Source organism: Sander lucioperca, chromosome 3 (assembly GCF_008315115.2).
Source record: "Sander lucioperca isolate FBNREF2018 chromosome 3, SLUC_FBN_1.2, whole genome shotgun sequence".
Lineage (NCBI taxonomy): Eukaryota > Metazoa > Chordata > Actinopteri > Perciformes > Percidae > Sander > Sander lucioperca.
In genome coordinates, this window is record NC_050175.1 from 29,524,199 (window position 1) to 29,549,981 (window position 25,783).

General features: G+C 41.4%; 2 protein-coding genes across 2 annotated transcripts; one reads left to right on the forward strand and one right to left on the reverse strand.

Moving 5' to 3' along the window:
- Positions 1 to 438: 438 nt before the first annotated feature.
- Positions 439 to 14,330, forward strand: tmem39a (transmembrane protein 39A). Its single transcript, XM_031306268.2, has 9 exons — positions 439 to 737; positions 3,876 to 4,089; positions 5,338 to 5,560; positions 8,185 to 8,268; positions 8,392 to 8,546; positions 10,927 to 11,284; positions 11,436 to 11,623; positions 11,762 to 11,882; positions 13,241 to 14,330. Exons 2-9 carry the CDS (start codon positions 3,977 to 3,979, stop codon positions 13,478 to 13,480), a joined length of 1,482 nt encoding a protein of 493 aa, XP_031162128.1. The 5' UTR covers positions 439 to 737; positions 3,876 to 3,976; the 3' UTR covers positions 13,481 to 14,330.
- A 3,008-nt stretch (positions 14,331 to 17,338) lies between these two features.
- LOC116054666 (serine protease 23) lies at positions 17,339 to 20,326 on the reverse strand. Its single transcript, XM_031306330.2, has 2 exons — positions 19,992 to 20,326; positions 17,339 to 19,236 (listed from the first exon to the last, which is right to left on the reverse strand). Exons 1-2 carry the CDS (start codon positions 20,015 to 20,017, stop codon positions 18,051 to 18,053), a joined length of 1,212 nt encoding a protein of 403 aa, XP_031162190.1. The 5' UTR covers positions 20,018 to 20,326; the 3' UTR covers positions 17,339 to 18,050.
- Between the last annotated feature and the right edge of the window lie 5,457 nt (positions 20,327 to 25,783).

The window sequence follows — 25,783 nt, forward strand, 5'->3', positions numbered from 1 at the left end:
TAGTAGATTAAAAGTAGGCTGTAATGTAAACATTACACTACATAACAACGTGTAAATACTCAAGTAAAGTACACGTACCATCTAGGCTACCCAAGTACAGTATAAACTGGTGTTTTGTTTATTTATGTAAATACCGCAGTACTTGAAGTGAAAAGAAATTAGGCTACATTGGTAATTTGGTTAATTAGAAATGTGCTAGTTAAAATAAATGAATACAATTTATTAATAATGAATACTATCGTGAATAAAATCAGATATTCAATATTAAACCGTCTCTGATAAAAGTTAAAGGCAGCTCTGACTCCAGACCGGACTGGCTGCAAGTCGACTGAGTAAAAGGAAGAAGAAAACTCGAAACCACCAGCTGTTTGTTTTGTCAAATATGATATTAATAAACAGTCTATGGTCAAACTGCGACTGTGCAGTAGTTTCGTTTAAGTCGCTCGCTGATGACGTATCAGAGAGAGGCGGTGCGGGTTTGCCACGTCGGTCTCTGTGCAACGCATTTACACTGTTGCTTCTGAAGCCCGGGGCTAACTTTTAAAGCCGTTTTTTATGTGTTCACCCGGAGAGAAAGCGACCCTCCAGCCTTGTCGTAGCCCGTCGCCACACCAGAGCAGCCGGGAATATTGAAGCTGGAAGGCGGAGAAAATGCTTGGTGCTGTCTGGACTCGTCAGGCTGGAAGCCACATAACTGACTGATGCATCCTTGTTCACTTCTCCCCCCCGTGTGTTGTGTGAGTAACGGTGGCTTTACGGAGATTTAATGCAAAAAAACTTGGCTTTAAAACTGCAAGCTAACAGCTAGCGTTACCTACAAGCTTACGTCTTTATGTTTTAACGTTTGTTAAAGTGTGCTCACAAGTTTCAATGTGTTTCAGTGTACAACATGACAAGGCTGCTGCTGCCTGGTGTCACGATTCAGACAGGCTGTTTTAGTGCATGTCTTAGCAAGTCTTTGCAACAACAAAAACACAGTCCAACAAACACGTCAGCTCTACACAGCTTCATGTTAAACATACGTTTCCTCACCCTTGTTAGTCGCCTGTTAACAGTGGCGAAAAAAGTATTCAGATGCTTTAATTGTTAAGTAAAGCACTAATACCACACTGGAAATACTCCACTAACGTTACATGTACGTTAACATTACAAGTCCTGCATTCAAACCACACTTAAGTATACAAAAAATGTAGCTACCTTAGCTAACTAAGGTACCAAAAGTAAAAGTAGGCCTACTCACTGTGCAGTAAAATGTTCCCTGGCAGTGTTTTATATTATAGATGATGTTTGTGGATTAATATTACTGATGCATGCATGTGTATGTTGCGTTTTACTGCTGTAACGTTAGATGTCTAAGGTTGTGCTAATGTCACGTCCTTTTATACTGTTGGGTAGTTTAATCTACAGCAACGCATCATATTCTGTAATGTTCATCATGTTTGTAGCATCGCTGTCGTGTGAGAACCACGTTCAAAGCCAACTTTTCATGAGTTTCGAAAAACAGCCCTGTTTTCTGCTTTGTGACGATGCATTTTATCCAAATGTTTATTTATTTTTGTTTATTCAAATTATTCTTCAGTTTATCACAAAACGTTCATAATCACCAAATTTACACTACAAATGTAGTGTAGTAAGATGTACAACATTTGTCTCTGAGATGTAGTGGAGTAAAAGGATAAAGTAGCATAAAATGAAAATACTCAAGTACAATTTGCCTTGAATTTGTACTTAAGTACAGTAGCTACTTGAGTAACATGTACTTAGTTTATTTTCCCCCACTGCTTCTGAACACTTTTTAAAAGGACTTGCGTTGAGGGGAAATGGAAGCGTGTCCTTCCACAAAATACCATCCTGCAATCCCTCCACTGTAGTTAATTTTCTAGTTCACAGTTCCTGTTTTCACTTTTGACTTTCAACTGTAAATTTGGTCCCTTGCTGTGCGTGTGCGCGTGTGTGTGTGTGTGTTAACGGCTGTTTCCTGTTGAAGATTCATTAATATTGGAGCTGCAGACTGGCCACAGAGCAGCTGTACTATCATCTCTATCGTGGTTCTGAGCATAAAGGAAATGATAATACACACAGAGGTTGGATGTTATCTGGCTCTGGTTTGTGTTTCGTTTTAGGAGCCTATCACTGGCTGATGAAGTGGGGTGGGACTACTTTAACCCACTGAGCTGTGATGATAAGAAACATTATACAGTAGTATTTTATGGCGTTCAGTTACAACTACACAAGCACAGATGGGACTTATTTTACTTCTTAATTACTTAGCCTACATTGTAGATTAATCTGACGCTTATTTTCTGGATAAATTAAGTCATTTTCTGAAAGTGTCATAAAATAGTGGGAAAATGTCAATTACAAGTTTTCTGAGTCCAAGTGACGTCTTTAAATTGCTTGTTTTGGCCGACCAGAAGTCCAAAATCCAAAAAATATCCAGATTACAATGAAATAAGATAAAGAATAGAAGCACATTTGAGAAACTGGAACCACATTTTTTTGGGCACTTTTGCCAAATTATGAATCGTTGACCAAAATAGTTTTCAATTATTTTTCTGTCCATTCAACTTGCTACCATGGAGAGCTACCATGTATCAAATATACATTTCCGCAACATGATGTGTTTATCTTTTAGATTAATCAATTAGCCAAACGACAGGAAATGAATCATCAACGTGCCTCAAAAGATGCGTTAGGTATTGGTGAATACCCCTCATCAGTCATTTCATCTAGACATACACTTAGCAATTTGTCATTGCCTTTGCAAACACCTCCAGGCAATTGTTTCCCATTACGAGCTTCAGCAGGCAGTCTGCATATAAAAGGGTCAACTACTCTGGGTAGTTGTAGATTTGGTGACAGCTCTGTGTTGCCACCAGGAAGGCTTTGGGATGGTTCTCTGATTTGGTAGCAGTGGTGATAAGTGGATCTTTTTCGAAGAAGTGAAACCGCCGCGGGGAAAGCTAAGTACTCTGAGTCAGTGCGTGCGTGCGTGCGTGCGTGCGTGTGGTTTTTAGGCTATCATATACGAACTAAACTGATGGTAGAACTAAACTGATCCTACACTAGGATATGAGTGGCTCACAACCTCTGCTTAATAGTTTCCTGGGGAAACCCCTGGCAGGTTTGTGAGGGTTGAAATGTATTGCTGACTTAGTTTATGTCAAGATGACATGTCATTCCTCCATGTCATTCACCTGAAGTAGGTTTGATAAAGGCTGATCAAAGCGGTGCCAAACAGACACATGGTACAATATTGACATCTTAACATCTTCAAACTTCCATGAATGAGTAAACATGAATGTGTTTGTATGTGTCAAAGTGCAGAAGATTCTCAAGCTGAAGTTTTGTCATTGGCTTTTTCACGGACACACCTTAACTCTGTTTTCCATGTTTAATCCAAATGATTCAACAGTGGTAAAGATCCGTCTGCTCTATTTGTCATCACCGACAGTGGCGGTAGAATATGTCTAGCCTAAAGCTCAGTATTTGAAGTTTGTATTGCATAGCAGGAACATTACAAGTCTTGCAAAAATGTTCCATTAAAGTGGATCGCGGTCCTTGTATAGAATAATCAAACTTCAGTTTTTAAAATAATATCAGAAAGGAAAAACCATCTCATGGAAAAACTGGAGCACCGGTGCAGTGCTCAAATATCCTTCCCCAAATTATCTTCCCTACTGTTTACTTACTACATGTGTACACATCTAAATTAAATTATATTTAATTTGACTCCAGGGTGCTGTAAATGTTGATTAGGCCTCAGGTTTTGTTGGTTTTTAGTTTGTTTTTTTCCCGTCTCTATGACTTGTGTGTTTGATAATCTGTGTACTTTTCTTGTTCTGACTGTCTTGTCTTTCGGGTTTCCTCCTCAGTGGTCTGGCTGTACATGGTGGCTCATTGACGAGAAGGGGAGGAGTGCCAGTGGCTGTTGGTTGGTGGGCGGCGTCCGTGGTTGCCACGGTAACTGGCGACCATGCCAGGAGGTCGCAGGGGTCCCAGCAGACAGCAGCTAAGTCGCTCTGCTCTGCCGTCCCTGCAGACTCTGGTTGGAAGCAACCTCGGCAATGGCATAGGCCTCAGGAGCAGGTGAGCACACACGATATGTTCATCACCCGTTACAATGAATTGAAATGTTTTTACTTAACAACCCGCAAATCCTCTGATCAGTCTGTAGACCAACCCTGTTTTTATGTGGTGGGAATTTCTGTTAAATAAAGGCTCACAAACAAGAGAGCCTTTTGAGTTCTATTGTCACGTTTGCAAACGGGCAACAGTCAACCTTCGACCATGTCTCAGGTTAAATGCGCATACAACTTTGTCATACAGGCAGTTTATATTCAGTTTGTCAAAACGCCTCCCTGAGTGGGAGACTGTAACTTATTGTTGCTTAATCAGACAACCTGACGCTGCTACATTTGATATGATACAGACATTGGGCACACAAGCTCCGTCCTTGGAGATAATGGTTTCTGCTCGCCACAATAAAACACAATCATTTCATAGAAAGGATAGGTATGTATTCAAATTTAAATTCTCAATACATTTTACACTGTAGATCTTGTAAAAAGAAAAGGCTTTAATGCTCTTTGTTGTCCACTTAGATGGAAATTGTTTCAGAAACTATATTCAGACATGCTACAAAAGTTCTGTAGCATCGTCAGCCTTTTATTTGCTTATATAATTTTTCAGTAGGCAATCTTCCTAAATTAGTATTAACTAATGTTATTTTGATCATTCTGCCTAGAGCTGAACGATCTAACCAATTTTAATCAGAAATATTTTGATTGTCGATTGAACATTCTCTGGTTCCAGCTTCTCGTGAAGATTTTTTGTTTTATAAGATTTTAAACTCAATATATTTGAGTTTTGGACTGCTTAAAACAAGACTTTGCATTGGACTGTGATGGACCTTTTTCACAATTTCTTGACATTTCACTTATTATAAGACTAATGAAGCAAAACCTGCAAACTAGTTCAGGCAGCCAAATCGAGTCTGCATGCTCGAAGGGCATACTTTAAATTTAAACAATTTAAAAAAGAACTTACCCGTAACGGTTCATCAAAATAGTTGCAAATTGACTGTTTAAATGTCCAATTATTAGCTCTTATCCTCTTAAAACTGGCAGTTTGCCCTAATAGAGTTATTTCACTTGGTTACTGATTGGTTTGGGATGATATTTACTCCAAAAGAAGAGATTTATGCAGAGCCTCGTAGGTGGTACTTGAGCTCTCGCAGTTAATGTTTGAGAAGTAGGAAAGTGCAGCAGGTGTGATGTGACACAAACATTGTTCTCTGTCTGCTGTTTGAATTTATGTCTGTGTGTCTTCTTTCAGGAGCAGTAACGCGGTAGGTCTGTCTGCGCCCCCTCTTTCGGCCCTCATTACTCCAGAGCCGGTCCGTCACTCGAGGATTCCCGAGCTGCCTTTGGACAGCAGTCTGCTGTTTGAGTTCCTGCTCTTTCTTTATTTGCTGGTGGCGTTGTTTGTCCAATACATAAACATCTACAGGACGGTGTGGTGGTATCCATACAGCCACCCTGCTGCCTCTACCTCGCTTGTAAGAACACACACACACACACACACACACACACACACACACACACACACACACACACACACACACACACACACACACACACACATACATTAATCAGCTCTGTTACTGGCAATCATTGCTTTTTCTTTTCTTAAAAGGTCTCTTCTCAACATTTTGAAACAATAATATCAGGGTCGGAAATTAACACCCGCTACCACCACACCAACCAGCCAATGGCGGGTACTTTTTCAAAGTGGCGGGTGACTTTGCCTTGTATACCAGCCACAGTGGCGGGTGGATTGTAAAACATTCCTTGTAACGGATTGGACAGCTTTTGTCAAAGAATGCTGTTGCTAAGAAACAATGCACAATGCTTATAGGAGTGGCGTTACGTTACTGCTAATGAATGCCCAACATTTCCGGATTTTGCTGCTTCATAATAAAAACATTTAAATACCAAAATAACGGAGGACTTTTATTGTGAAGAACTTATAGGAAATGGAACCGTTCACAGCCGGGGCTTTGACCACGCTTATTTACGTCAACTCCAGACTTTTGTCAAGTAGTTTTCAGCGATCGTCCGTGACACCATGCAGCTGAGCTGAGGCACAGACCAAACGAAAATTATCGGTTAAAAACATGTGGCGACATGTCCTTGGTGTTAAGAGGCCCGCTGCGGAGTCAGCAGTAGCTATGAATGTACAAACTGTTGAGGGCGAAGTAAAGTAAAAGAGAAGGTAGCCTACTTTTCGAACAAGTGGCGCATTGACAAAACGTACAGCGAAACACCATGCAAAACATTTCAGACCGTCCTGCCAACCTGTATTAAACATCAATGTACGCGGTAACGATTTTTCAGCCGCTGAAAGCTGCTGCTGTTTTAATCCTGTCGGCTCTCTGCTGCTCAGTTCCACACACACCCACACCCCACACCCCCACACCCACACCCCCACCCCCACCCCCACCCACACCCACACCCCCACCCACACCCACACCCACACCCACACCCACACCCACACTTACACTTACACTTACACTTACACTCACACTCACACTCACACACACACACACACACACACACACACACACACAGTGGATGCAGGAAAAACGGAGATGAGACGTACACGATGACCTAAATTGAGGACAGCTATGGTCGTTATTGTAAGTGCAATGATAAGTTAAAGTCTAATAAGTAGGCTACTTTATCAAACCATATGAATGTGTGTCCCAGGCCAGGATAGGAAATTAACTAACAATGTAAAGATCAACAAGCCACTGACAGAAATGTTCAAATTTGATTCATTCAAGAAATTATTATTTTTTGTCTTAAGTCTACCAGCCATTTTCATATTATACCAACATTTGCAGCATCCTAAGCCTTTTTGGAAAGGTTACTAGGAAAACTCAGCCCAGAGTAATTTTATTCTCCCCAAAATAAGTTTCCTTTTTATTTTTAAAGAACTATACAAAAAAGCAAATTTCACTGTCTCTCGCAACTTCGTTGCAACAAAAATACAAAAGACATCGCAACTTTTATCTCAATCTTTTACAAAAACTCCCGCAAAATTAGGCATTTTGGGCTGCAACAATCTCCAAAAAAGGCCGCGAAATCCTGGAGGGACTGTTTAATGCTATGTTACTGATACTGAGAGATGAGTCAATATTTTTTTTTTGTTCATTAAACACGTAGGCCTACTGTAGAATATGACCAAACTGACCAAATACAATTTTACCATGGTCTCGCAGGCTTTTTTTCACATCACATTTTATTTGACTATATTAATAAAATATGTATTAATAATAAAAAAAATAATGTATTGAAGCAATTCAAAATATGCTAGTGCACTTTCTTTTATAAATTTGAATTCTGGAAAAAGTGGCTGGTAAAAAATATAAGTGACTGGTAAAATTGGGCATCCACCAGCCACAGTGGCTGGTGGGCAAAAAAGTTAATTTCCCACCCTGAATAATATAGCAGTAAACAAATATACTATACTATATAAACAACCTTTTCTATTTTTTTTTTTTTTTGAATGCATGGTAAACACTCTGTCTGGGCAATATATTGATATTATATCGATATCGTGATATGGGACTAGATATCGTCTTAGATTTTGGATATCATAATATCGTGATATGACATAAGTGTTGTCTTATATTGGTTTTAAAGGCTGCATTACAGTAAAGTGATGTACTTTTCTGAACTTACCAGACTGTTCTAGCTGTTCTATTATTTGCCTTTTCCCCACTTAGACACTATGTCCACATTACTGATGATTATTTATCTAAAATCTAAGTGTGAAGATATTTAGTTAAAGCACCAATTGTCAACCCTAGATTATCGCCGCAATATCGATATCGAGGTATTTGGTCAAGAATATCGTGATATGTGATTTTCTCCCTATCGCCCAGCCCTAGTAAACACCAAAAATGGTGAACATTGGCCTGAAATGTTTTTTTATTTTGGTGATGGATCTCTTGAAACTTAAAAATGGACCCATTCGTTCAGCCATTGCACACACTAATGCTGATTAGTCTATCGCCATAACATTTTTTTATTGTTAAGGTCTAATTCAATATGTACAATTCATAAATGTTTTCATGGAAAAATAATTATAGCTTCTTTCTCTTTTGTAATTGAACAGAACTTTCATCTAATGGACTACCACCTGGCTATCTTCATCACGGTCATGTTGGCCAGGAGGCTTGTTTGGACTATAGTTTCAGAGGTAAACACACAGACCTGTATACATACGTACAATCAGCTGACACATTTTAGTACACATAGCACCTGTAGAAATCAACCCCAGTGATGTCTTTCTGGTAACTCTGAGTGATCGTGTCTCGTCCAGGTGTCTCAGAGCAGTGGCAGATCACTGCTCCGCTACGTGGTTCTCATCGCAGCTCGGCTCAGCCTGCTGACCATGTGTGGCTGGGTGCTCTGCTGGACACTGGTCAACCTCTGCAAGAACTACTCTGTGCTCAACCTCCTCTTCCTGGGATACCCGTGAGTCTTTAATAGCGCTCCCCAACCCCAACCCTCCGAAGGCCAGGATGTGTATAAGTTGTCACCGACCACATCTCAAAGCAAAAGTCTTTATACCTTTTTAATACCTGTTCTGAATAGCCTCATATGAAGGCAGGGCAAAAGGCCATCTAGAGAGGGAAGAGATGCAATTATCATACAATTTGGGATAACAGTGCACGCTTTCTCTCCTCAAATGCATTCTTAGGGTTTCTCTCGGTTCTTGGCACAAAAACTGTTGTGTGAAAAAAAACAAAAACAATATAGAGCTTTATAGAGGAGTTCAAACCCTGCTTACTTTTTACTCTCTGCACACTTCACTTTGTACAGTTGAATTGTCCCGTTTTACAGAAGTTACAGGAAATGATTAACCCAAACTGCCAAATGGTTTGTTACACAGAACCATCCGAGAAGCCGACATTAGAAACTGTTAGAAAAGGGGCAGGCACTTTCAAGTAATACTTGGCAAGTGATTGGTCGAAACATCTGTCTAATCAAACTCTTGCCAAAGCCAGTCAGGAGAAGAGTGAAAACATCTTTTCCATCGAGAAAAGCCTTCAGTGCCATTGCTCTTCTTTCAAAGAAGAACTACTCTCCAGTTCTGACACAACTGATGCTATTGCAGCATGTAGGCTAACTTCATTGTGTCGTCACATATACCTAAACCACGCCGTGTCAGCTGCCGTGCAAGGTGAAGAAATGATCGATTGCAGCCTGATTCCTGCATCGTAAAGATGTTTGTTGATCCGATAAGCATTTTGTTTGAAGCACAGTGACGCTCCGTGATGCGCAGGAACCACAATACCAAACTGTCATATTAACACCTGACCCAGGTGACCTAATTACTGTGACATCAAACTCTAAAAGAAGTGACTAAAAACTCTTATTTAAGTTTGATTTCTGTTTTGTTTTGATTCTGTGTGCCATGGAAGTCAGGGACTGAACCGTATGCAAAACATTGCTTCCATACACAAACCATCACATTGCTGTCGTGTTGCCAAAGTGGAAGAAAAGACCTAAACTTAAACTGTGTAAAACACCTAAAACTAACGAGACGTTTCCTTTAAGGCCCAGACACACAGAGCCGACGGCCAAACGTCGGCAGAAAAGGCAGTTGGGCTGATCAGTCTCCTCAAATTGGTCAAAAAAGTGCCTCGGAACACACCAAAGCGACGAGATGTAATACGTCTCCATAACAGCAGGCGGCGCTAATCTGTATTGTCGCCCAAAAATGAAAACCGGCAGCTGATTGGACGAACGCGTCACGTGGGTCTTGTTTCTCTGGAAAGTCAAAGACAGACTGTCATGGTGGCTTGTTCAGAATACGATCTCATATTGTACTAAAATAGTTCACCGAAACTAGAGGTGCAACGATGAATTGATTAATCGATTAGTTGTCAACTATTAAATTAATCGGCAACTATTTTGATAATCGATTAATTGTTTGAGTCATTTTTTTATATAAAAAAAATAAGATTTCTCTGATTCCAGCTTGTTAAATGTGAATATCTTCTAGTTTCTTCTCTCCTTTGTGAGAGTAAACTGAATATCTTTGAGTTTTGGACAAAACAAGACATTTGAGGATGTCATCTTAGGCTTTGGGAAACACTGATCCACATTTTTCACCATGTTTTGACATTTTTATAGATCAAACAACTAATTGATTAATCGAGAAAATAATCGACAGATTAATCGACTATGAAAATAATCGTTAGTTGCAGCCCTAACCGAAACGTGTTTCTGAAAACATTTTAAGTGAGAAATAGGCCGTGCAGCTGCTGAATCTGTCTTCATTTCAGATCGACAAAGGTCAGTTTTAAAAGATTTTCGTCAGATTTTGAGAGACTCTAGTCACGCTCATTCCACTCCCCGTTTCCGGGTTAGCACTCTACCAATCAGATGGATCATTTGAGTCTGACTGCCGGCAGTGCCCGCCCCGCCGATTATACATGTCAAATCGGCCAAATTGAAGGACAACGGCCCCTCGGACGGACGACGGCACGGAACACACCGAACAGACTCGAGTCACTGACCTCGCCAGACTGTCCAACGGCCGATTATCGGCTCTGTGTGTCCGGGCCTTTCGGCAACAACACAACAAATGATTCATGTAGCTATTAATTAAGTGATTCACAGTGATACTGTTATAGTGAGCATGTTAATGCTTTGTTTGTTTGTTTTATGTGTGTGCAAATGGAAAAGGAAGTTGTGGACCCACCCTCCCTTAATGTGTCTCATTTTAAATATGCATGATGTTTTCACATCATACATCTTCCACTTCATCTGGCCATCATTTGAAAAACTAAAATGCGCTGCTCTGTTCTTTTGTCCTCGTTTGCTCAACGCCCTCCTTCCACGCCAGATTTGGTGTGTACGTCCCACTTTGCTGTTTCCATCAGGAGGGAGGGAAAAGCCAAACGGCATCGGCTGACTGCGATTACCCCGCCAACCACCAGCAGACCGACCTAACGGAGACCCCGATCTTTCGACCACGAGACTTCCTCTTCCTGTTGCGTGAGAACCTCCGGGAGCAATTTTCCAGCCCCCCGCACATGCCTACGCACACCTGCCCACCACATACCCACTCTCACACACCAGAGTTGATTCGAGCAGAAGTGGAAGAGCTGAAGAGCGACTTCAACCGGCGGATCAAGGAAGTGCTGTTCAACTCGCTGTTCAGTGCTTACTATGTAGCCTTTCTGCCGCTCTGCTTCGTTAAGGTTGGTATCGATCTGTCATTTCATTTGCATTTTTATTTTATCGATTTATTTTATTGTTGTGTCATTACATCATTACCCCTCATGTTGCGTACAGTTGTGTGTGTTTTCTTTTTAAGGTAAATTTAGCCATCCTTTCACTTTACTCTAATAGAGCACCCAGTACTATGACATGCGCTGGTCATGTGAGCATCTGATCATGGTGTGGATCAATGCGTTTGTGATGCTGATGAGTCAGCTGCTGCCCCCCAGCTACTGCGACCTGCTTCATCGCTCTGCGGCTCACCTGGGCCGCTGGCAGAAACTGGAGCACGGCTCGTACAGCAACGCACCTCAGCATGTGTGAGTGCGCCTTTGTGCACGTATTAGTGTACACACACACACACACACACACACACACACACACACACACACACACACAGGTTTTAAAATGACTGTTAATGGTTTGTGATATAACTGTGATGTTGCTATGTTTTGCAGGTGGTCAGAAAGTACCATTTGGCCTCAGGGGGTGTTGGTACGACACAGTCGATCTCTTTATAAGGCGGTCGGAACCTATAATGTCGCTCTGCCCTCTGATGTTTCCCATGCAAGGTTTTATGTGAGTATCTGGACTTTAGATCATACTAACTTGTACATTATTCATTGTGATGAGGGTGGACACAATAATTGCACCTTTACAATGTAATACAACAATACGACAAACTACACAGTTGTAGAATTGGTTTCCTGCAACCCACGAAAGCATAAAATGCACCACCTCATTTGAAATAAACACCACCCTTGCTAACCAGCAGAAATTATACTTTTATTACATAGCCACATATTTAACGAGTTAAGCTGATTTATATTTGTGTGTTAAAGGAGACCTATTATATACAGTTTTCAGGTTCATACTTGTATTTTCGTGTTTCTACTAGAACATGTTTACGTGCTTTAATGTTCAAAAAATGCCTTATTTCTCTCATACTTCCCATGGCTGCTGCACCTGTATTCACCCTCTGTCTGAGACGCTCTGTTGGAGTACCTGTCTCTTTAAGCCCCCCTCTCGAAAAAGCCCAGTCAGCGTTTCCGCATCTCCGGGTCTCTGCATCTGTGCTCTGCTATTGCTGCCTCTGTACAGTCTGTGGAGACTGACTGCAACAGAGTATATAGCAGGAATGTGACCCAAAATTGGAGAGAAATTAACAACAATTAACAAACAATCAGTAGCCATAATTACAGGTTTCCCATTCTCAAATAGTTAACAATGACAGAGTATGTAATGTGCGGCTCCGTATGACATGATATGGAACTGTAGTAGAAAAAACTGTTGAAACCGGCGTGTTCAGAACAGTGGGAAATTTCAGGTTTTGGCTCACAGGGATTGCTTTTACATACGTTTACCTCATTATTTGAAGCTTTGGCTACATTTAATGTGAACATCTGACATTGTAACATTATAGATATGACAGCAAGCATAATATGTCTCCTTTAAGGGCTTATGCTCTACCTATGGCAGCTGCATGTGTAGGCTAGGCTCAGAGGCTACATTGTTTTTGACGTGTGCCTCCTAAAAAGTGTAACTACAGGTCAGGCAACAGCGGCTATGCAGATACCATGTGTGATTGGTCAGCTTGGGCTGTTTGTGTTTCTCATACAATTACATACATTCTGTTGTCTTAGAGATTGTTTTTCACCAACAAACCTTTAACAAAGGCATCCCCACTGCAAACCCTCTCTGCTCACCGAACCCCCGCTCTCCATCACAGTTAATGAAACATCGTAAATACGGCGACAGCACGTAATAGTCTCTCTTGTCACAAAGTAAATGAAACAATGTAATCATAGCTAGTGCAAGTGTTTCATTGCACATTTTATTGTGTCCACCCTCTGCATATTAAATATGTATATCTTCGACCTTCTATACACTCTGTAATTTCTCCTCTAATCTTTTCTTCCTGTCTGTTGGTCTTCCAGTTCCTGTTCCACAAGCCATTGCGGATCCTGAACCTGCTGATCTGGATCGAGTCCAGTGTGGTTTTGTACCAGTTATACTCTCTGCTGCGCTCCGAGCGCTGGAACCACACTTTGTCTCTGGGCCTTATTCTCTTCTGCAACTACTATGTCCTTTTTAAACTGCTCCGAGACCGCATTGTGCTGGGCAAAGCCTACTCTTACCCTCTGTCCTCCAACAGTTTGGGGCTCAAGTCGCAGTAAAGGCTTGGCACAGTGAGACCTCACCTACGAACTCTGGATGTGGAGGGGAGACGGGTGGCGGTCTAGTAAAGTGGAGGACCGGAGGGTTGATCAGCGCTCACGCTTGGAGGTTAAGGGACAGACTGTGAACTCATAATCTTGTTTTGATACGGTTCTATTTTTAATGCAATGTTTATATATACCTATTTAAAAGAATATTTTTATTTTGTATACTATTTCGAGTTACGCCGGGCATTACCACGCTGAATACATTAGCATGTTGTGTTATGCTGTTGACAGGGAAGTCATGGAATGCCAGGAGGTGACTTTCACCAAAGATATTTTAAGTGCAGGTGGCCAATCACAGTTCGAACTTGGCCTCTGAAAGTTGGTTAAACCAGACGAGCGATTCAGAGCAGTGGAAAGGGTTGTGTCTGAGATGCTGAATCCTGATTGGGCTGTTCTGTTCAACCCTGGGAGCTTAAATCTAGAACCAGGTAAACTGATGCAGCTCTTTGGGGCAATGTTAGCAGGACGGAAACACCATCACTGCTCTCAACATCTTCACCAGGAAGAATAGATTTTAGCTTATGCTGAAGCTAATGGGGATCCTAATAAAACCACGATTTCACTGGTGATTTTAGAGCAAAACTTCCAACATTTTAGGAAAATACTGGTGGAGAGTCTGTTTATCAAATATGATGCCACAACACGCAGGTGGTTAGCTTAATGTTAGCACAAAGACTGGAAACAAGGAAACAGCTAGCCTGATTCTGTCTAACATAACAAAGTCTGCCTACCAGTACCTCTAAAACTCACTAATTATAACTCTGTTTCCTAAAAACAAAATTTAAAGATTGAAGTGTAAAAATGTAAGTTACTGTCCCTTGCCAAGAAATGGTATGGCATATTACCCCCTGTAACACAGCAAATTGTCATTCTTACACATATTTTTACTGCTGCCTGCAGTAGCTTCATATTTAATGGGCAGATGAGAGAGTGGTGTAGCTTTTTCCCATCAAATTGTCAAACTTTTGCTTTGCCTCAGCATTTATTTCTTACCACCCGTGGAATAAAACTTTCCTACAAACTGACTTGAGATCAGTCTGTAGGAAAAACACCTTAGGGACTCTCTTATCCACTGCCTCTGCAGAGAATGCTGTATTCTTCCTCATTCACTTTTGTTACCGTTTTTTATACTATCGGTATCTGCTTGTTTCACATGAGGGCAGTTACAGCACCAGTCTTTACAAACTTACACCAGAAAGCACACTAAAAAAATTTTTTTACAGAAAAACAAAACAAAAAGATGTTTTCATCTTGTCATACAACCCTGCCTGCCCTGGTTGTTGTTACGTAACAAGTGTAACATTTGAAGGGCTGCTGCTGTAACCAGGTGATGAATAACATCAACTTACGGATGTCTGACCACACTTTGACATGCTAAAAATGTTCTTGCTGTGATATAGCGTATGACTCATTTGAGTTTTCTAAGGTGATCCCGTCAATGGTTATTTTTTTCAATTTTGGTGCCTAAATGCTTAAACCATAATGCTATTAAGGGCCATACCACATCTGGTCCATCTCTTTAGGGATTGGCTGTAGATAACAGAACAAATGTGACTTATAATAAATATGTCTGTTGGTACGTCCCAGAACCTAACCCTTCTCCCACTGGAAATGTATCATTGTCGTCACACTCTTATGTAGATATGACAGCAGAGGATGTATTAATAGTGACATCTTCATCAGTGATGAATGCAGATCAAAGGCTGGAGGGCAAAGACTGTGGGCCCTATTGTAACGATCTAAGCGCACGGCGCAGGTGCGTTTAGGGTGTGTCCAAATCCACTTTTGCTAGTTTGACGGCGGAAAAAAGGTTCCGTGCGCCGGGCGCATGGTTCAAAAGGGTTGTTCTTAGTGTCTTCATTAATTCATAGGTGTGTTTTGGGCGTAACATGCAATAAACCAATCAGTGTCATCTCCCATTCCCTTTAAAAGCCAGGCGCGTTTTGTACCTTGGCGCATTGCTATTATGATTGTGTGTGTGTGTGTGTGTGACAAGCATAGTGTGCGCGTGCTGGGCATAAGCCTAGGCCCATTTTACTTATTTGCTGTTAAAATAACAATGAAATTGAAATATTGACTTTAGACCAGGTTTTTGTCAGTCAATGGCGCGATCACTTCTCACTGCCTCAAGATAGCAATACGCCAAGAATTCACCTGAACACACCTCCTTGTAAGACCAGCACGCCCATGGGCGCAAAGGTGGGCGCAGGTGCATTTGCTATTTAAACAACGTGGGCGCTGGATGGGAAATTGACAACTGCGTCGGTCTTAAACTAGCAAAGACACTTGCGTTGGGCTTTGCGCCGGGTGCAAGATAGGGCCCTGTATGTGTCACCTCATTACCAGTTTATGTTTTCTCAGTTACCAAAATGGTGTTACGAACTGGTTGCCTTGCATGTTGTTCTTCTGTTTAGTCACACCTGGCGAATATCCACTTACTCTCAAGCGGGTTCCTCTTTATGAGCCTCCTTTCCTTCACTGGCTCCAACCTGCAGTTGGTGCATAACTTCGGGCAGTATTAAAGATTAGTGTCAGAGCATGATTGACTGTTTAGTATTCAGATAAAAAGGCTTTTCTGTTGATTTTGATCAGTAGGTTCAAGTCGGAATAGAAAATCGGAGGATCAATATTTCCTGTGTGGTCGTGAGCTTCAGTCAACTTTCATGTTGAGTGTAAATTAGGTGGAGAAAACTGCTTTTGAGATGAACCAGTGTGTACATCTGGATCGCTGGTGAGAAATCTTTCAATTATACATACATGTGCTCATTGGTCTGCTTTGTCTCCTTGGTGCTTCTGTTTTGTCCGTGGTCATTTCCACTTGAATGTTGAAAGATCCTTTAACTGAATGTTGCTGTTGACTTGACATGTCTTTAAAATTGAGCACCATCACTGAAATTCCAGTTTTTTAATGGGTGGACTTTTATGTCACCTTTTAACTCAGCCTTATCTCAATAACACAGAAAGTAGACATTTAAGGTGTCCTTTAAATCCTGCTCTGTCAGTTCTTACTTGAGTGTTGAGTCATCCTCAAGTGACACACATTCAGTCTCCCCTCTTTGTTTTGGTGAAACCCATACAATCACAGCTGAAGAAGAGGAATGAGATTTGGAAAGATTTTATGTTCAATCACCTGTTGACCACATTGCCCCGAAGTGTACTTGATCTTCCTCTAACCTAGCCTACATGAAATTTGAAGACAAGTTTTAAGTAAAATTGTTGCTAATGATGTTGATCTGTTCTTCGTTACTTATAAAAAGTGTCAAATTGAGTCGCAGAGTGTGTTTTCTATGTGCCATATCCCAGTATGCAGTGTCAGACTCCTGGTTGAACCAGTTGTTGAATGTGTTGCTGCTGGAGAAGTCGTTAGAGCCTGGTCCTCATATTTCAGCTTCTTACGCTGTTCAGTTTCCCCACAACAATTCTGAGAATGCCTTTTAACATCTGAAATAAAACAAATGGTGTTTAAACAAAGATTGTGTTGTGTTATGGATATGTTGTATAAGCAGACGGCGAATCAGAAAATCAGAATCAGAAAAGGATTTATTGCCAAGTAACACTTACTAAGAATTTGTCTTGTTATTTGGTGCATACATATACGGTTGCTTATTTCTAATCATATTTTTCATTACATTTCACCACTTCAGTTTTTCAAACACAAATAATGCAATTTCACAAATGTTAAACAGGGAGGAAGTAATAAGTGCTTATTTAGTCCTGGGCTAAGTCTGCATGATGATGGACACCTGCAATGTTTTATCTTTGCCGCCAGAGGGAGCTAAGCATTAAAGTACAATACTCAACAAAATGTGCTTCTTATAACAAGTAATCCGCAGCCTTGGCATCTGCAGTCATTTAATATCATTCTGTATAACAAGTTAAATGCTCTTTCAAAACACTGTTTATTTAGCGGAGAGAGTACACCTTGTAGAGAACTAGTGTGTCCACTGAGAGAATATATGATAGTTTGGAGAGAAACTGCACCTTTGGTTGCTGACTCGTACATTCATCCACAAAAATAATTCTCAATAGAATAACAAGCGTTTTAACAGTGCAATCTTTAGTATTAGCACAATAAAAAGGCTAGAATGTATGTTGAAACCATTTTACCAGTCCTGCGCCTTCTGAGGGCCTGTTGTTTTACATTAGTCCATGTTCAGATCTGAGGGTGTTCCAGATAACTTTGTTATCTAGACAAATGTTCCGAGAACCAGATAAGCCTGCATTTATTCTGCAAAACCACATGACCTTTCCCCAGTAATGAAAAAAAAAACTAAGCATAAATGAAATGAACACGCCCTGTTTACATAGTGTCAATACTGGATTTGTGTCTATCAGGTCTGTATTTACAGTAATGCCGTATTGGCGTCTGAGAATGGGGGCAACAAACAAAATGTTGATGTTTATATTGATTGTTACATCAGCGCTACAAGTGGTGGGGTAAATATGTGAATTATTGCGGCCCCAAATATTCCAATATGATGTGTGAGGATGTAATGGGCCTATGGTTTCATAAGTACACCTCTTACCCTTCTCGGCAGTCCACAAAGTTTCCTTTTATCCAGTAGCAGATCTGTGCGTATTTGAGAGGTGTGATTCTCACCGCTACATTAAATTCCTGAGACGCCCCTTGTCGCTCCACCCACTGATGCCCAGAAAACACGCCTATCACCTTCCGCTCCCAGCGCCGGCGCCGCCCATCCCACATCCGGGCGTAGACTCCGGACCCGCTAGCACCGGGCTGAGCATCACAATGCTGGTACAGCAGGTCTGACGTCTCCTCACCAGCCCGACAGAACCGATACACCAGCTTGCCTGGACGGTCATTATCAAATCCTGAGAAGTGGACTCGTCGACCTGGCAGCCTCTGAGCTGGGGGACTGACTCCTAACTTCATATGGCGGCGTTTGTGGGGTTTCTTGAGTTCAAGCAAAGCGTAGTCATAGTCCATCCCAATGTCATTGGCATTCCCTTTAATCCATCCTTTGGGCACATGGGTGCGCTTGGCTCTGATCCACTGAAACTTCATTTTGTCGTTGGTTGGTGGAGTGTAAGAAGCAGAGCCACCTTCAACATGGTTGGTGAAGTTGGAGGGAAGGTAAAATGGAGAAGCCTGTGTGTCTCGTTGCTTGGTTTTTAGAAACCCAACCCGGAGCTTCTGCGCTCCTTTCACGTAGTTTTTACCATCATGAACACAATGAGCTGCTGTGAGAACATGACGGTCCCCCACCAATGTACCAGAACACCCAGTGGACAGCTTGACAGCCACAGAGAATGGATATTTAAGCAGGAAGTTCTGCCCAGCAATGCTAAAACGGCCGTCATGGCCGAAGATCTGTCGCTTCCTCCTGACGTGTGACCGCTCAGCCTTCCCAGACGACCCTGAGGCATAGGCCGGGCTGGTGTTAGAACTGGGGTCGTAGCCATAGATCCCAATGGCGGTCTCAGTAAGTTGACCATCAGAGTGTAGTGTCTCATAGGACAGAAGACGCCGCAGGTCCCAGTAGCTCGGGCGAGGGGCCCTTTTGTGGCATTCTGGGTCACAGGGCGAGCTGACCTCCAAGCGGGCCGGAGACAGGAAATGAGGGGCTGATCGAGCCTCCGTCTGCTGTGGGAGGACCACAGGGACACGCTGTAGAACCCACTGGGGACGGGAGGAGGAGGAGGAAAAAACAGGGGGAAGGAAGAGGACGAATAAAAGGGACATAAACCTGTGGATGGACATGAGGACAGATCAGGTGAACTTATGTATTAAAGACCCATTCACTGTCAATAACCTCAAAACATTTCTGCAGAAGTTATGTGGTTTTGTTAAACACGACCGAAACCAGCATCGTGGAATTATAATTACAACCATGGGAGTTAAGGAGGAGCACTTCAACTTCACTTTTTTTTATAATCTGTGCTGGAATTTGGCAGCTGTAAACGTCCACTGTTTTTAATGCTGTAAATATGACAGACAGGGCAAAGATCAGGCATAACTAGGCTGATGGAAACATTCCTGAAGTGGCCTGGGGAATGAGTTATTAAACATGAATAAAGATTTGAATTATAAACCCATTAAGATGGGTGACTTGTAAGAAAAACGAGTGGCTGAATAAAATTCTGTTGCACTGAATATAGACTGTAGTTTTTGTAAATGGGTTAGAGGTAATCAAGACGTAGTTTTGTGACACATGGGACTAGGCTAAAATATGTCATTAGGTGTAATAAAAGAGTGCAGAGATATAATAAAGTCATACACATACCATGACATAGCTGCATCTTGCAACTCATAATCACATAGGCTATTTTAAGGGGAATACGTATTTTCTGAAAATAATCATTTAGCACTGCATCACTACAATGTTACAGTAGAGTTAACATGTATTTCTTGATTTATAAGTTTTCCACTGCTTACAGACTTCTCTGACTTCTGTAAATCCTTCCGTTACGTGCGGACGAACCGGACATAGAGGTGACTTACCGGGGGACCGCAGCCTGGGAGCGCATAGTTTGGCTTCTGCAGGTGAGCCGGTGGTCGAACGTTGAGGGTAAAAGCCCCCTTAAACCTGAACAGGCAGAGCCCGCGATGGCAGTTTAACTGGTGAGCACTCCTGCTGCAAAGAAAAGAGGCTTCTTGGCGCTTTTCTCAGAAACTGACGACTTTATTTATTCCGTGACAGTCTGGAGTTTTCTGAAGGCAGCAGCCGGGTCGACAGCGGAGGAGTTGGATCATTGTGCGCTGCTGGAGGAGGCGGTCTGTCTGTCTGCCTGTCTGCCTGCCTGCCTGCCTGCCTGCCTGCCTGCCTGCCTGCCTGCCTGCCTACCTGCCTGTCTGTCTGTCTGTCTGCGCTCACACTGTCACATCTGCCGACGAGACTATACAAAGTGAGTATATCCTCACCGACACGGTCATGAGACGCATCACATCAATGCTGCTGGTTACCAATTAACTGCCGTTCCTCCTCCTTTCTCTTCGGATCAGTAGGAAATAAAGTAAACGATGATTCAATTAGGTCTGAATTGTTTTAAAAAGTTTTGTGCACTGGGTAGGACTATTACACATCCATCGCGTTAAGCTGCATTTAATTAATTCCGTTATCGATTAACCGGTTTTTATCAATTAATAGTTTTGTTTTCTATAGAATTTCAGTAAACAGTGGACATGCAAGTTCACAAAAACCAAAATGACAGATTTAGTTTGCTTACTTTGTCTGAACAATAAAACATCCCAAAGGGATTCAATCACAATGTTCAACAAAGACATCTGGCAAATACTTTTGCATATGAAAAGAGGCAATTTTTTTCTTCAATATATGACTCAAAAATATAAATACAGACTATATTACTGTAGATAACTGAAAATGATTTATTTATTTTCTGTTGATCACTGTAATATGGTATTTTTTTCTTGTCATCTTAATGGGCTTATAATTCATATCTTTATTAATGTTTAATAACTCATTTATTAATCATTTATATATACGAGTTAATTACAAGGCATTAAGAAGAATAACTTAAGTTACAAGGTTGTGAAAACTCCCTTTCTGCTTGGTAGTTATAAATGTTGGTAATCCATTTACACATGCTAAGCTATTTGGTCTGCAGATACATATAAAGGCTTACTTATTAGGAAGAAGTTATGCTCATTCAAAACAGATATCCAGTAGCCTCTTCATAATTTAAAATTGTTTAAAATTGGGATTTTTATTACAAGTCATACTTCGCTTGACGTTTTGTTACTAACAGGCCAAAACAGCTGGACGGAGGCGTGTGCTGGCTGTCCAAAACTGTGTCTGTGTGTGTGTGTGTGTGTGTTGTGTGTGTGTGTGAGAGAAATTGAGAAGTTTCACTTCCGTACAGTGACCTACTCGCCACACAAACACTGACCCACATTCATTCTTTAGATTGGGCAACATGACATGATTCTTCCTCTCTGTCTCACACAAACACATCCACAAAGGCCACCAAGTACTCATTTAACACACATACTTAAATGTTTTGCCCAAACACACTTTCACCTTGTTAATTCACTGGGTTGATCAGCCTCATGAGTATTGGCATTAATCACACAAGACTGTTCACATGGGAGAAAGCTGTTTATTTCACAACAAAACCTCTCTCACATCATAAGGCTGTGATTATTCTCTCTGAAATATGACATTTACATTCAAAGGCGACCTTACTGCTATTGTGACTGGAAGTTTGATTTCCACCTGACCCACCCATGTGGAAAATGTGCAAGCTGTTGATATTATGCTATGTAATGATTTCATTAGGCTCAACTGCCACCAGAAAGACAGGGAGAATGAAAGAACAAGAGGAGTGGTGAGTGGGGACTCATGTATGGCTGAACAGTTAGCCAACCTCCACCCATCTCTCCCTGTCCTGCAGCAAATTGTTCGTATGTGGACTTTGTAATGAAAAACATAGTGCCAACAATTAGAGCTGCATTACGGAAATATTTACATCTTTTTGATGACACTTTATGTTCTGATCCTTGCACGTTATGTCAATTTTGCTCTAAAGTTCTTCATAAAATGAGAAAATACTCAATACTTTGTCAATTTTGTCAAGTTAATTCACACAGGAGTTTACAAAAATAGGCTTTACCATGGTAATGGTAGTAATTTCATATAGCGTATTGAAGTACCAGAAAAACATGCTATATGGTGATCTATATCTTATCGAGATATTAAATTACCTATATCTGTATAGAAGATTTTGCCCTACATGCAGCTGAGTTTTTTTAACTGAAATATTAAACCTCTGAGAACCATTTTGCCTGTTTTACGGTAGGGACAGGGGCTCTTTAGAGGGAGATAGGTCAACACTGTATGCCACATAGTGGAATATCATCTGAAAGCTGGTATTTTGAAGATTATTTTGAGATGCTGTTCAGCTGTGTGTCAGGTTTTTCTAGTCATAAATCTGTAATAAACATTGGGTTTGGTTAGAGTGTATAAGTGCTTAGAGCATTATGATGGAAGTATATGGTAGGTTGATACCATTTGTTACAGAGATTTTTTGCACAATTTAACACATTTTTACCATTTAAATTGATTAAAAATTATCAGATCCCACATGAGTACAAATGGGCTCATTCCATCCACAAGAGTCTCAGCTTTTAAGTCATACCCCATTTATGCAATTCCAAAACTGTTTAGAGACCCCAGTATGCAGAAATATTTAAATACACCATTTCAGAACAGGCAAAATTAACATATTTATACTATATGAGAAAAGTTCATGCTTTTTGCCGCAAACTGCATGAGATTATCATAAAGTGGGCGTGTCTGTAATGGGAAGACTCATGGGTGTCCATATAACCTATTTACATCCAGATATCTTGAGGTGAGAGGTCAAGGGACCCTTTTGAAAATGGCCATGCCAGTTTTCCCTCGCCAAGATTTAGCCCAACCTTGGAGTGATATTTAGACCCCTTCCCGAATTGCTGGTGACATGGGTGATGCCAATGGATTTATTAGGAGGTCATCTAGTTTCATATGATATCAGTATCATCACTCTAGCTTTAAAACCCAACCTGCTACAGCCTCTTAAAGAAAGCAATGTCGTAGTGTTGACAAACTGACCGAAGAGCCGGTTAATTAACCAGAGTTGCGTCACTGAACCGGGAGAATCGAGTGCCATACGTCAATAATCCGACTCACTCTTTTTTTTTTTACCTCATTCGTGCCGGCAGCGCTTCGCTCAAGCTGAGTGTGATCGGTGTAGGCTCCGTTGTGTGTAGCTGGTCTTCTTCTGCTACTGTGTGTGTAGTAATCTAGCTCATTAGCGCCTCCACTGGAGTGGGGGTAGAATCAATCAGGAAATGGGCTACCTCGAGCAGCATGATTGGACTGAAAGAGTTGTAGAAGAATGGTTGCGGTGAGAGCTACTCGGTATGATTGTTCTCAGGGACTGTTGACTCAATTACTGAATGCTCTACTACTAATGTTGAGAGCCAATCCCATGAGCCATTGTAATCGAATACTCTGCGAATAAAAGGCTGTGATATAATTGTGCTCTTTAATGTAGCCTATGTTTCTGTTTACAAAATTACCACTTTGCAGTATTTTGTGCATGACAACTGTTTAAAGGGGTGATAGAATGATTATATAGGGTATTTCACACTGTTCCTTAAGGTCTCCTAATAGGGTATGTAACATTGGTTGGGCTGAAAATTGCCCGAATGCTATTTTATTAGGCCCTTAACTACCCTGTGAATATGGCTCTATTTGGAACAAGAGCTTTTCTTCCAAATATGGTATGCTCATGAATATTTAGATGAGCTGCGCACTGATTGGTTTGAGCGAACCCCATAGAAACACATTGGAGACGATACAGCAGGTCTCATATTTCAGACACTGCAAAGTTATACGTTGTTTGTCGGGCTATTTCGTTATTAAATTCACTTCTGCTAAGTTTTTATGCGAGAAATCAACTATATAAAGCTCAAATATGGGCCGTTTTACGAGTTTTGATGGCTAATTGCAAATTTGGTAAGACGTGTCGGACTTTAGGAGCTCCACACAGTCTGACGAGAAAACGGCAACCTCACCCAGCGAAAGTCACCGTTTCTTGGCTACTGGACTACTGGAGCTCCGTGGAGCTCCGCGGAGCTGGCTGGCTGCCAGCTGCCGGCATAACTAGAGTATATTTAGTTTGCATTTCGTCACGCCACTTATATAACATCTGACCCAAGGTCTTATAAAGCTAACTATGGTGTCCGATTTCAATTTAATGCATTTTTGTGAACATTAGGGATTTCGTTAGCTGCTACTTCTCGCTTCAATCCTAGCTATGTGTACAGATCGCGGCTAGCTAGTTAGCTTCACTTTCGGCATAATTAAAGTCTATTTACAGTTTGAATTCCGTCATGCCACTTATAGAACATATACCCCAAGGTCTTATAAAGCTACCTATGGTGTCCGATTTCAATTTAATGCATTTTTGTGAACATTAGGGATTTCGTTAGCTGCTACTGTCCCCTCATCCTATGGGTAGCTAAAGATCGCGGCTAGCTGCAGGCCCTGGAGCTCCATCAGGGCCTCGGCATTTTGTAGTCCAGTAACCCAGAACCGGTGACTTTGCACAGGTATGGAGCGCCGCGGGCTTCCCTTCGTGACGGAGATCCAGCTAGCTCACAGCGAGTCTATGAAGTAGGACACGCCGAGCGGCGAGGCAGCACCGGCCGCTGTCACATAGCCTGCTGAGCTCCTGCTGAACTGCGACACACAGTTGGACAAAATTTGCAATTAGCCATCCATTTTCATAAAACGGCCCATATTTGACCTCTACATAGTTGATTTCTCGCATAAAAAAGTCTCAGAAGTGAATTTAGTAATTAAATAGCGTACCTCTGGAGATCTGCATGACCTAGCTAGATTCAGAAGACTAAGCTGACCTCAGGTCAGTGGTGTAGCCTATGCAAATGTTGGGGCGTGACAAAGACTAGGTTTTGGGATCCTGACGTCAGCATCCAGCTTTGTTGAGATTCGCCCGTTTTCAGCGGCAGTTTCAAAATGTGAGATTTGCTGAGGATAGGGGTATCAATGGGATTTTGATCTTCTATGTATGTCTTATTTATCCACCGAACTGTCGTTATTCAACTATGACAAGGTAAAATCAGTTTTGCATTCTATCACCCCTTTAATAATGCGGTGCACGCTATGTTAATGACATGAAGAGAACCTGGCGACCGTACGAGACCTAATCAACCGGTGTCCGTTTTTCGAACGAGAAGACTAACGTTAAGCTACTGAATGAGTGAAACTGAGTGAAAACTGAGTGACCGTCGCTATAATCAAACGGTGTCTATGGTTCTCGGTCAGATCTGCACAATAGCGATGGGAAAGAATTATAACTTATACAGTACAAGCAGGCTACATGTAACATTAGGCAATCTTGGTAATAATAATAATAATAAATTTATTTATAAAGCGCTTTCAAATCAAAGTGCTGTACAGAGCATAGAAAATACAGTTTAAAAACATTTCTAATCACTAAAATAAATACACACTCGGACTCTCAGAAAAACATACAAAGAAATTAGGCCTCATACACAACAGTAAACAGATGGGTCTTTAGCTTTGCTTTAAAAACCTCAACAGAACAAGCCTGCCTGATGTCCATAGGACACTCAGAAGACCCGTCCCGTGAGAACGCAGGGCTCGAGCAGGCACCTAAGGGTTCACTAGGTCGTTAAGGTACAACGGTGCGCTGCCATTTAATATTTTATAGGTTAGCAGCAAGACCTTAAAGTCTGCTCTGGCA

Coding starts and splice junctions, on each gene's coding strand:
- tmem39a (XM_031306268.2), top strand. CDS start 3,977: ATGCCAGGAGGTCGCAGGGGTCCCAGCAGACAGCAGCTAAGTCGCTCT. Junction 5,561..8,184: donor CTGCTGCCTCTACCTCGCTT/GTAAGAACACAC, acceptor GTAATTGAACAG/AACTTTCATCTAATGGACTA. Junction 8,269..8,391: donor TTTGGACTATAGTTTCAGAG/GTAAACACACAG, acceptor TGTCTCGTCCAG/GTGTCTCAGAGCAGTGGCAG.
- LOC116054666 (XM_031306330.2), bottom strand. CDS start 20,017: ATGCGCTCCCAGGCTGCGGTCCCCCG. Junction 19,237..19,991: donor TCCCAGGCTGCGGTCCCCCG/GTAAGTCACCTC, acceptor GTCCATCCACAG/GTTTATGTCCCTTTTATTCG.